At 39.9% G+C, this 13,626-nt stretch overlaps 1 protein-coding gene across 1 annotated transcript in view; it reads right to left on the bottom strand.

The window, feature by feature from the left end:
• LOC144755621 (uncharacterized) overlaps positions 1-13,626 on the bottom strand; it is a 589,384-nt gene that overhangs the window by 216,783 nt on the left and 358,975 nt on the right. Inside the window, exon 6 of the mRNA XM_078644742.1 lies at positions 2-89. Within this exon, the coding sequence (XP_078500868.1) occupies positions 2-89 (88 nt within the window). The remainder of the gene's footprint in view (position 1; positions 90-13,626) is intronic.

Here is a 13,626-nt window from a genome sequence, read left to right as displayed (position 1 = left end):
CCTGGGGTTCTCACCGCTCTCCTTGTTGTCTTCGTCTTGGCTCTCGTCTCTGCTGTCAGTGAGTATTCTTTCTGGGGAGTTTGGAAAACCTGGCAAAAACACACAGGTACAGAGGATTGTAAACCATTGATGCTCACATCGAATGTGCAGCAACAGCCAACTCATCATGTCACTGAAATCAAATGAAGACAACAAAACAGTAACAATGGAAACGTTTAGGCCAAAGCTACTTGATCCCCCTCCCTACCTAGCAGCACCCAATATTAAGTATGCCACACCCAGCGATCTATGCACACAGCACCCATTGCACAACCCGATGCACACCCATTGCATAACAAGTAGCATCCTACAACTTGAAACACTATTGAGACAGACCTTAGCTCAATAGAGTAGTGACAACCTGGTTCCACTGCAGCACTCAAAAATCGGTGGACTCCCTTGGGGACCACAAACCCGAGGTCAGTCATGCTCATACTACCTCCCGAATTGCAAAGAATGAGGGCTACATTGACATCTTGCAATCCAGATGTGATGGGCAGAAGCAGTAAAGGGTGTTTAAAGACACCACTAGAAGAATCTTAGTGTCTGTCTCTCCAACACCCAACATCATTACTACAGCCAAAGAGACACTGGTGTGTCCCTCTTCTATCAAGAGACAATGGCAGACACATTTTCTGTGACCTTTTCCACCTCATGCGCGCCCACCTTACTTGGGCTTGGTTTAGGCATCCTTACACAATTCCCGTTCTGGTGCTGATGACTGGACCCTTCCCTCTTAGGCTTCATTCCCTGCTGAGAAACGTGGTAGCTTCCATGGCATTCTAGAAATGTTGTTGACTATGCTGCTGGAAATTCTTTACTCCACCTCATTTTGAGGTGGATGGTAATTGAAAACCTGCTGAAGATCTGTGAGTTTTCCAAAAGCTAACCAATTGCTTTCCCTACCCCATCTGGAAGTGGGGAACCACTTACTTTCTGATGGTGGAGCCTCAGCAGGCTCATAGTAGGCAGCACCTTGCCGGAAGGCTAGCCATAGCAGGAATACCGGTTTCATGGCCTCAGAAGGCCTACATGGTTTTCACAGGCAGGAAGAAATGCAACAATGTCCCCAGAAAACTGCCAGGGCATGAAAGGCGTTATAAAAATACTATTGACCGAGAACACTTCTGGCAAAAAATTCCCACCACATGGGCATTATTATTTTAATTTGGCAAGACAGTCTCTGCGGGACCAGTGTAGGTGGGGCCTTCACTGACCTTGTGTCTTGGTGGCAAACTGCCTTGACCTAAATGAGGCACTTGTTGTGTCCCAGGCCTTGGCCACTCTGCCCAACCTAGTTTGCTACCTGCCTATCGGCAGCTGTTGCCTGCTGATGGAGCCAAGAGCTGTCTCATTTTCAAAGGGCAATAATCCATAAGAGGGCAGCCAACAAGAGAATATACAATGCATCAAAAACTCACCTATAAAAGTTTGTTTCACCCCTTGGATCCAGTCACCCATGAGACACCTTGGTAATAACTTGGATTATTAAAGTTCTTGTAGCAAATGGGTTTGGGTGAGTCCAAACTATCTGATCAAGGCACCCTTCACTTACTAATACTCACCTGGTCACTTGTGTTCAAAACAAGAATGACCATGTACCAAATATAAGATAACGCAGTTGAGCCCCTGTCTTTTGGTGCCAACTCAGTTTTTTAATGTGGCAGATAATTTTAAAACTCAACTAAAGCTCTGGGGCCATTGGTAAGGTGGAGAGAAGGGTCAGTTGCAGCTGTAATGAATGAGTATGGTTTACCTGCTGCCCCCCGTCATGAAACCAATGTGGTCCTCCAACAGCTTGTATAAAGTTCAGATATGGGTTGTGTAGTGCACTCCATTTTTAACAATTGTCCTTAGATTACTTATTTCTCCTGGGTTTCAGAGTGCTGTGCAGAGTGGGAAGGAGGAGCCACCCTCCGTGGAACTAAGACTAAGATATAAACTAGTGACTGACATCATTAGACCCTACCCGCACTACCTGTGGCAGAACTCCATATGCCTGTGTAAGCTGCAAAATTGCTAATGCTTGTATATAGTTTCAATTTTTTTTAAATTTATATTACATTTTTCACAATTTCAGGATTTTAAACAGCTTGTGTATACATTTAGATAAACATTCAATGTTACATTATCCTGTGCTAGACATTTAATTTGCTGTCTAAACAAGTAAACTTAATTGAAATGAACAAATAATCCAGTCCCAATGCATTTCGGGAGTAATTCCCTTCGTCAGGCGCGCTGAAAAAAATATATAAATAAATGTACATAAACTTTTATGAAAAACGACATTCAGCACATAATTAACACATAGTGTTACTAAATTCAGTACTTGAGCTATGCTGCATGATCTGTGATTCTGCGTGTTACATAAACATTAAGACACAGTGACAACTATAAATAAACAACAACTCTGGAAAGCAGGTCTGAAAAAAGCACACAGAAAAGGCTCTGAGATGCTAGTGTTTGCATACATTTAGTTCGAGATTAACCTATTAATAAAATCTCCTGAGTAGAACTAAATTAGAAGGCAAATAGGTTAAACTAATGTGTAGAGCCTTACCAAAAGGATGAAAGAAACTGGTGAGGATGTCTGCAATCCGGAAAGACGATGGCGCTTGATAATATCTGCGAAGAAATAGCACAAACGAATGTATTCTGAACCTACATTTCTGGATATTAATGGGGAAACTACCATTGCAGATATCTTACCTAAAAATCTGTACGCACAATAAACGTTGAGATGCTACAAGATTGATGACTGGTGGTTCAAACCACTGGAGGTAATGCTTCACTGGACTACGCTACAGCAAAATGAATTGAAAACTAAATTTTAGTTCAAAAGATTTGAAATATACGAAGGTAACATGTTTAATCTAAGTTAACTTAAAAATGCGGGTAATCATACCTGAAACTTAAGATCTGGGAGATTATCTGAAGTTTTTCGTAACTACATCACTCTCGGTTTACCAGCATTACCGACCGGATCAGTATCTAAAGACGTCAACAACGGAAAAGAACAACGATTGTAGTACAACACCGAGCTTAAAAACCATGTGTCTACATTCACTGGGGATATATATCAAAGTGTGGTCATACCTTATGAGTGCTAATTAAAGCGAAGCCAACAGATTTCCTGTGGTGTGATCACGCTGAAGTTGGGAACTTTCTTACGTGAATCAGATACTGAAGAGTACTAAAAATAAAAAGAGCGCCGATTTTAAAAAAGCTGCACTACTCGAAATCACTAGTGCTTAAACTGAGCCGTAGCACATACCTTTGAAAAGAAATGAGCATAGTCGTCTGGTGTCTTGCCCTGTCGTTCACGGAACCAAGGTCTGCTCGCTACCTCGCGTAGGAAACGCGAGCCAACAGTGGATGGCGGACTGCGGAAGTGGCATAAGTGTTGTTTATGCCGATAGATATGAAGGACAGACTGTTTAGAATCAAGCGTTTAGACAACGACTAATCCATACGGAATGGAGATATTAACATTTTTTTTTAGCTTATCTATATAACGGTTGACTGAAGTGCCTAAACATTATTAGATGGACATTATTTACGAAGAAGTAATTTGAACCCTCTATGCGCTGATTTAAAGAAACATCAACGCCATAAACGACGGACTACTCTATGGCTATACTCTACTATCCACCATATTGGAGGTTCTGAAGTACTACACATGAATCCCTAGGAACTAACAAAATATAAAAAAAATATATAAAAACGTGCTGGTGAATGTAAAAGAAAATACAGACGTTGGTGAAAACACCCCTACCAAGTTTATCACCATATTTAGGCATTTCAGTCAACCGTTATATAGATAAGCTAAAAAAAATGTTAATATCTCCATTCCGTATGGATTAGTCGTTGTCTAAACGCTTGATTCTAAACAGTCTGTCCTTCATATCTATCGGCATAAACAACACTTATGCCACTTCCGCAGTCCGTCATCCACTGTTGGCTCGCGTTTCCTACGCGAGGTAGCGAGCAGACCTTGGTTCCGTGAACTACAGGGCAAGACGCCAGACGACTATGCTTATTTCTTTTTAAAGGTATGTGCTATGGCTCAGTTTACGAAAAAAACACCACTGGGTCAGGGCTCCCAACACCTCCCGTGATCCTTTTCGGACCCGGAAGTACATCGGACATTACCTACACACAAGGAGGTACTTGGAACCGAACGCGGCTCGTCTGTCTGACCTTACAGGCGCCACCATTCGAAACGGAGGAATCATTCTAACGGCAGCCCGCGGAATCCATTAGCTGGAACTTAATCCGAGCGGTCCGCTCCACCCTCGCGGCATTCCCCCGCAAATAAGAAATTTGGACTGAGCGACGGCATTGCCCAAACAATCAACCATAGCTTCTCTGTTATGCAGAGATTCTGGTCCTGATGAGAACTCCATCATCAACAAGGAGTTCGAAACGCGTAGACTTTTTTGTAGCCTGAATTTAGAGCAATTTTGTTTTAAGTGAATTGAAAAATGTATATATGGCTTCCTGTGAATTTTGTTATTCCAGTGTACGATTATATGTTTGTTTGTGGTTGTCTTTGAGATTGAGTGATTGAGGTTTGAATGGATGTTGATTATAAATGTAGCAAATTGTTTTTGTAATTATGATGGTTGTAATTTTGTATATGCAGTGTATATAAGGTCTTAAAAATTCGTCAAGTTGGTGAAATCAAAAACCAAATTTATGAAACATTTCTTGTTTAAAAAAATAAAGGATTAATTCTGCTCACTCATGTGAGATTCTAACATCTCGTTTAGTTCAGATGTTTTCAGATTATTCATTTTCAAACTTTTACAGTATTGGCACTTCTTTTGTTATTTAACAGCTCAGTTTAAGCACGAGTGATTTCGAGTAGTGCAGCTTTTTTAAAATCTGCGCTCTTTTTATTTTTAGTACTCTTCAGTATCTGATTCAGGTAAGAAAGTTCCCAACTTCAGCGTGATCACACCACGGGATATCTGTTGGCTTCGCTTTAATTAGCACTCATAAGGTATGACCACACTTTGATATATATCCCCAGTGAATGTAGACACATGGTTTTTAAGCTCGTTGTTGTATTACAATCGCTGTTCTTTTCCGTTGTTGACGTCTTTAGATACTGATCCGGTCGGTAATGCTGGTAAACAGAGAGTGATGTAGTTACGGAAAACTTCAGATAATCTCCCAGATCTTAAGTTTCAGGTATGATTACCCGCATTTTAAGTTAACTTAGATTAAACATGTTATCTTCGTATATTTCAAATCTTTTGAACTAAAATTTAGTTTTCAATTCATTTTGCTGTAGCGTAGTCCAGTGAAGCATTACCTCCAGTGGTTTGATCCACCAGTCATCAATCTTGTAGCATCTCAACGTTTATTGTGCGTACAGATTTTTAGGTAAGATATCTGCAATGGTAGTTTCCCCATAAATATCCAGAAATGTAGGTGCAGAATACATTCGTTTGTGCTATTTCTTCGCAGATATTATCAAGCGCCATCGTCTTTCCGGATTGCAGACATCCTCACCAGTTTCTTTCATCCTTTTGGTAAGGCTCTACACATTAGTTTAACCTATTTGCCTTCTAATTTAGTTCTACTCAGGATATTTTATTAATAGGTTAATCTCGAACTTAAATGTATGCAAACATTAGCATCTCAAGAGCCTTTTCTGTGTGCTTTTTTCAGACCTGCTTTCCAGAGTTGTTGTTTATTCATTGTTGTCACTGTGTCTTAATGTTTATGTAACACGCAGAATCACAGATCATGCAGCATAGCTCAAGTACTGAATTTAGTAACACTATGTGTTAATTATGTGCTGAACGTCGTTTTTCATAAAAGTTTATGTACGTTTATTTATATATTTTTTTCAGCGCCCCTGACGAAGGGAATTACTCCCGAAATGCATTGCGACTGGATTATTTGTTCATTTCAATTAATTTTACTTGTTTAGACAGCAAATTAAATGTCTAGCACAGGATAATGTAACATTGAATGTTTATCTAAATGTATACACAGGTTGTTTAAAATCCTGAAATTGTGAAAAATGTAATATAAATTAAAAAATGTTGAAACTATATACAAGCATTAGCAATTTTGCAGCTTACACAGGCAGATGGAGTTCTGCCACAGGTAGTGCGGGTATGGTCTAATGACATCAGTCACTAGTTTATATCTTAGTCTTAGTTCCACGGAGGGTGGCTCCTCCTTCCCACCCTGCACACCACTCTGAAACCCAGGAGAAATAAGTAATCTAAGGACAATTGTTAAAAACGGAGTGCACTACACAACCCATATCTGAACTTTATACAACTCTTTGCCACCAGTGTAGTAGCACCCACAAAGTATAAAATGTCGTTCGACGCAATTTCCAACATTACGGATAACAAGGCGGAAACTAAAACTTATACTTCTGCTCAAGCTTCTGATATTTATTCTCTAATTACTGATATCCGTACATTCAGCACAAGAAGAGGTTCAGTCACCCAATCTCTGCGACAACTTGAATTCATTTCTAGGCGTGTGTTAAATCAAAAGCTTCACGCATCTACTCTAATACAGTACCACAAAGTTCAAAGAATTCCACGTGGCCTTAGACTCTCAATCAAACCAATGCTTTACAAGTTCCAATATAATAAACATTTTATGGACAAATTATATTCTATACTTAATAAATGCTCACTGGACTTGATACTCTTATTGGTTGAGGAATTGGCTAAAACTATTAAAGAACTTGAAGAAGAAATTTATGTTCTGAAGGAAGAAATCTCAAAATAAATGTCTCAAGACGAATTGACAGTTACTCTGAAGGATATAAACGACAAGCTGGATAAATACGAGAAAGACATCCAAGAAATGAAACTTCGTAAATTCAAAAGAGATACGATTGATTACAAACTTAACGAAGTTTACACTTGGGCAGAAGTGTATGCTAGAAGAAAACCGCCTCCAAAGTTTGTTTCATCATCACAAGAAAGCTTAGTTTCTGACAAAGATTTGTCTGCAACTCGTCAACCGGTAGTTTTATCTACGCCAACAACCTTAGTTGAAGCAGAACAAGCATCAACAAGTACCACAACTAAACAACAAAGTTTTTTAGACAAGGGCCCTTCAGCAGGAAAACCTCCGGAAACAATAGACAACGCAAGATCCGCCGTGGACAAGGACATGGTCAGTCAAAACTTACGGAGCAAAAACAGAGTCTAGCAATAAATATTTCTTCAAAAAAATTGGATAAACAACAATTGAATATCTTGGAATAAGGAACCGGATTTGTACCAACCTATCAAAGTAACAGACTGGAAACAGAAGTGTCCTTATTCAAATTTATGCGTGTCTTAAGACTAAGACAGTTCTTTGAAAATGTAACACCTACTATGTCAGAATTTACGCAACAAAAAGAGAAACCTGAATACAAAGAATTCAAAGAACCCAGCACATTTCTGGCACCAATATCTCACAAAATTCTGGATACTTTTGAAATTTTAGTTAAACAAGATCTACAAAAGATTGATTGGCATCAACATCACAGATCCAATTTGAAGAAACATGAATTCAATACACTTACAAAAATTGGCAGAGGATCCCACAATCACCATAAAGAAAGCTGATAAGGGAGGAGCTCTCGTTATCATGGACACCTCTTTTTATGACACCAAGGTAGAGGCTCACATTCAAGATGAAACAACATATTTGAAACTATCCCACAACCCAACCCAAGAGATAGCTAAAGCATTGGAGGGGATTTTGAACAAAGCTTTGGATATGGGGTGGATAAATGAAAATACTAAAAAATTCCTGACCACCAAACATCCACAATGCCCGGAACTATATATGCTCCCGAAAATCCACAAAAACGCTACCGATCCACCAATGAGACCCATAGTCAGTGGCTGTGGTTCCCTGTTCGAGCCTCTAGGAAAATATATAGATGAGTTTCTCCAAACTTTTGTGCAAAAGTGGATATCGTATGTGAGACATACAGCCCATTTTTTACAATCCTTACAGACAGTGAACGTGGATGAACCTAATATTACGTTATGCACCATTGACGTAACGTCATTATACACCTCGATTCCTCTGGCAGAAGGACTGGAAGCTTGTGAGTGGGCATTGTTACAAACGCCACAAATGGAAGCCAACAAAGTCTTTATTCTCGAACTACTCCAATTCTGTTTACGCCACTCCTACTTCAAATGGAAGAATGATTACTTTTTACAAATCAGTGGGACATCGATGGGGTTTTCAGGTGCCCCTTCTTTTGCTAACACCTTCATAGCTAAATTTGAAAATGATTTTATCTTCACCGAGAATATTTGGAAAACACATATTGTTCTCTATAAACGATTTATTGATGATATTTTTCTGTTATGGAAAGGTTTGCATTCTTTGTTGACTGAGAAAATTCAAGAACTAAACTCAAGAAACCCTCGGATTCAATTCACCTTCACAACCGACAGTCTAGAGGTATCATACTTGGACGGACTTGTGCAATTGCAAAACAACAAGACTGAGACAGCAGTATACCATAAACCTACAGACAGGAATAACACTTTATCCTACAATAGCTTTCATCTCAAGAATCTTTTGCACAACCTACCATACGAATTAAACGGATCGCGTCAAGCGAACAGGCACTCAACTCTGAAATAATTCGACAAAGACAAAGATTTGAAGCTCGTGGATATCCCAGTGAGGTTGTATTATCAGTGGAAAAGAAAATTGCAGCTCTAGCAAGAGAAGATTTGATACTAACCAAAGTAAAGCCAAGAAAAGATAGACAAGTGTTTGTAAGTAAGTTCTCAACAGAATCAAAACAAATCAAAAAAATCATCAATACAAGATGGGAATTATTAGAACAAGAGGAAGACTTTCAAGGAATATTTGCAAACAAACCTCTGTTCGCACACACTAGAAACTCGAACCTTCATGAGTTAGTCACGCGAACAAAAAAAGAATCGGGGCAACCCCAACCTAACCCAGGTATGAAAAAATGTTACAATTGCACTCATTGTAACAACGTCATGGAAGGAGCTTTCTTACTCCACCCTCAAAGTGGCAAAAAAATCAAACTTAGACAACGAACGAACTGCAATTCATCATATGTCATTTACAGCATCAAATGCCCTTGCGGCATGTTGTACGTAGGGAAAACGGAACGTAAAGTCAAAGTAAGGATAACAGAACATAAAAGCCGAATACGGAACAAAACTCTAACATCCAGTCTGGTCGCATACTGGACAGAAATGAGACATACAATTCCGCAACTCAGATTCCAGGTCCTAGAACAGATTCAAATCTTGCCAGACCGCAACAATGAAAAATGGTTATCCCAAAGAGAGATATGGTGGATAGATTTTCTACAAACTCAAATACCAAAAGGTCTTAACGACAAAATAGATATGGCATGTTTCCTTTAATTTCCAATATTTTCAATCAATATTTCAAGTATGTAATATTAGAGTGGGTATCCTCTTAGTGAACTCAGCATACATAAGATCTTCCCTCATACATAGCACAAGATGTTTGATATATTATTCTGAGTACCTGAAGCAATAGACCACTTTAATACCAAGAAATAGTATACACATAGCGAACATTCTCGCATGTTAATAATTAGAGTATAAACCAATTAGGTATAATACAGAAGTGAATTCTGAATATCATATGTTGTTTCATATAGGTTTGTTGTATATGAGCTATTTCTGATTATCAACACAAGCATGCATGACATGGTCACTATTTAGTCATCACATCACTATGGTGATAAACTTGGTAGGGGTGTTTTCACCAACGTCTGTATTTTCTTTTACATTCACCAGCACGTTTATATATATTTTTTTATATTTTGTTAGTTCCTAGGGATTCATGTGTAGTACTTCAGAACCTCCAATATGGTGGATAGTAGAGTATAGCCATAGCGTAGTCCGTCGTTTATGGCGTTGATGTTTTTTTAAATCAGCGCATAGAGGGTTCAAATTACTTCTTCGTAAATAATGTCCATCTAATAATATTTAGGCACTTCAGTCAACCGTTATATAGATAAGCTAAAAAAAAATTTAATATCTCCATTCCGTATGAATTAGTCGTTGTCTAAACGCTTGATTCTAAACAGTCTGTCCTTCATATCTATCGGCATAAACAACACTTATGCCACTTCCGCAGTCCGTCATCCACTGTTGGCTCGCGTTTCCTACGCGAGGTAGACCTTGGTTCCGTGAACGACAGGGCAAGACGCCAGACGACTATGCTCATTTCTTTTCAAAGGTATGTGCTATGGCTCAGTTTAAGCACAAGTGATTTCGAGTAGTGCAGCTTTTTTAAAATCGGCGCTCTTTTTATTTTTAGTACTCATGGTTTTTAAGCTCGTTGTTGTACTACAATCGCTGTTCTTTTCCGTTGTTGACGTCTTTAGATACTGATCCGGTCGGTAATGCTGGTAAACCGAGAGTGATGTAGTTACGGAAAGCTATAGATAATCTCCCAGATCTTAAGTTTCAGGTATGATTACCTGCATTTTTAAGTTAACTTAGATTAAACATGTTATCTTCGTATATTTCAAATCTTTTGTACTAAAATTTAGTTTTCAATTCATTTTGCTGTAGCGTAGTCCAGTGAAGCATTACCTCCAGTGGTTTGAACCACCAGTCATCAATCTTGTAGCATCTCAACGTTTATTGTGCGTACAGATTTTTAGGTAAGATATCTGCAATGGTAGTTTCCCCATTAATATCCAGAAATGTAGGTTCAGAATACATTCGTTTGTGCTATTTCTTCGCAGATATTATCAAGCGCCATCGTCTTTCCGGATTGCAGACATCCTCACCAGTTTCATTCATCCTTTTGGTAAGGCTCTACACATTAGTTTAACCTATTTGCCTTCTAATTTAGTTCTACTCAGGATATTTTATTAATAGGTTAATCTTGAACTAAATGTATGCAAACACTAGCATCTCAGAGCCTTTTCTGTGTGCTTTTTTTCAGACCTGATTTCCAGAGTTGTTGTTTATTTATTGTTGTCACTGTGTCTTAATGTTTATGTAACACGCAGAATCACAGATCATGCAGCATAGCTCAAGTACTGAATTTAGTAACACTATGTGTTAATTATGTGCTGAATGTCGTTTTTCATAAAAGTTTATGTACGTTTATTTATATATTTTTTCAGTGCCCCTGACGAAGGGAATTACTCCCGAAATGCATTGGGACTGGATTATTTGTTCATTTCAATTAAGTTTACTTGTTTAGACAGCAAATTAAATGTCTAGCACAGGATAATGTAACATTGAATGCTTATCTAAATGTATACACAGGTTGTTTAAAATCCTGAAATTGTGAAAAATGTAATATAAATAAAACATTTTGAATCTATATACAAGCATTAGCAATTTTGCAGCTTACACAGGCAGATGGAGTTCTGCCACAGGTAGTGCGGGTAGGGTCTAATGACGTCAGTCACTAGTTTATATCTTAGCCTCCAGCAGCTTGAGCACTGACATGCTTAGGCTGAGAGCAGTGGAATTAGACAACCCATGGTTACGCAGCAGTATTTGTGGTGGAGACTGCTGTTTTTCACTGGTTGCAAAAGGCCTCATATAATATTGCTCTGAATTTGGATAATATTGTTTCTCCATTTGCACACTAGATTCTCCATAGGTTAAGCAGTCTACATTTGTTTGGTAGACCAAACTTGGGTCAAGCGGCCTTTTGCTTACCATTAGTGGCTCTCATGCATATGTTGAGAGCAGCTTGGGGGATAAGAAATCTGTGGTGACAGGCCTTGCTAGTGGTGAAGTGAAGATGTTCTACAAATCCAGATCCTTGCCAGCATGCTGGCGACCATAAGTGAGTACCATCACCATATTTAAAAGGCTGACATATCAGCTGTTTAAAGATAGTTTTATTTACAGGATGCAATCACAGATGAAAGAAAGTTGAAGAAGTTAGGGTTGTTCATTTGGTGGTGATTGAGGTGGGCTGAGTAAATGTTTATACCTAAGATGATATTCAGAAGAGAGTAAAGGAATAACATGTGTTGGAATGCCCAACAAATTTCTTCTTTGATCTGATTCCTTTTGAGACTTTAGAGAGGGTTGTGTGACAACAGGTTAATTATGGCTAACTCAAGTTTGTATTACTTTTTTTTTTTTTTTTTTTTTTGAAAACCTTTATTGTACAGAGAGAGCTCACAAATACGGGCCTACAACCCACCGGGCTGGCCACCACAGAGCCGAATGTCAGGCGCAATGCACAGAGTATCACAGTATACAAAGGCAAAGAAACAGGAGAAATAACAAGCATCTTAGAGCAGTCACAGGAGATAAGAATTAGAAAGGTAGTTTTCTTATTTTTTAAAGGACGGGTTAGGGAGTACAGGAGTATGGCGGGCCTAGAAACAAACCAGAGGGGTGGGGCCGTGGCGGGCAGCAACACAACGATCGTAAAAAACACAGGAGAAACAAATACGAAATAGGCATACCAATAAGCACCGGTCAAAACAACGGACATGAGGAAAGGCCACTGCACACATCGTCCAATGCCCGCCCACCGCAGCTACCACCCGTCCCACCGAACAGCACAGAAAAGGACCCAAATACAAAAACAATACGAAACGTACCCCCAATAAAAGAAGAGAACCCCACATAAGGGGGGGGGGGGAAGGGAAAGGGGAAGAAGGAAAAGGAAGGGACTCTTACCCAAACACCCGCCCCCGGGCGACGAAACAGGAAAACAATAACCCGGTACAAAATAGACATTAAAATAAAGAAAACACACCCAGCAAATCAGAATCATCGTGATACCGGAAAAATACCACAGAAAGACACCAGGGGGACAGACGACGAGACAGAGCCCCGAAAGAGGGGATACACAAGGGCCATAGAACCAAAAAGGGAGAAGAAAGGAGGAAAAAGACCCCCCAAAAACAGCAACAGACCCCCCCACCCACCCCACAAGCCCACCCTACACCCCTGCAGAAGGCTACGGCCAACCCCCCAGCAGCGTGCCTGTCGCCCTAAATAGAACCCGAAATATAGAAGAAAGAAACAAGGTAGAAACAAAGGCAAAAGAGAAGGGCCAGGGAAGGGAGGGAACAGTACACACGGGAGAGGGCGAAAAAACAGTATTATGTGCAACCATCCCACCACCTGTGAAAAGGGGAGAGGCAGAGCCCACGGGAAGTTAACGATATCAGGATAAGTTTCAGGAGTCCCACGAAGTTACGCAACATCACAACAGCACATGTCGGTCATAGATCAAAAACAAGACTACCGCATATAATAAGTCAATTCAGCCCTGTCCGCTTTTGTCCAAGGTTGTAATCATCCAAACAAACAAAGTCCAAACGACGAGGGACACAGGGTTCAGGAGTAAATCCAGCGGCAGTCCTGAGAAGAAACGTGAAAGAAAATACGGAGGATACAAAAAAGTTACGGTACAACCTTCGCACCGCAGGCACAGTTCTAAGGACAGGTCCAACGAGGCAAGCCCAGCTGGGTCGGCACAGGCGCCCCGGCCGGGGAGCCGACGCGATGAGAAACAGAAAGGATCATCGAGGCCTGGACAGGATGCAAACGGACCGCAGACCAGCGGCCGAGG

The sequence above is a fragment of the Lissotriton helveticus genome, chromosome 5_1 (assembly GCF_964261635.1).
Source record: "Lissotriton helveticus chromosome 5_1, aLisHel1.1, whole genome shotgun sequence".
Classification (NCBI taxonomy): domain Eukaryota; kingdom Metazoa; phylum Chordata; class Amphibia; order Caudata; family Salamandridae; genus Lissotriton; species Lissotriton helveticus.
Note: the sequence above shows the minus strand (reverse complement) of the source record. Positions and strands in the feature narration are given on the sequence as shown.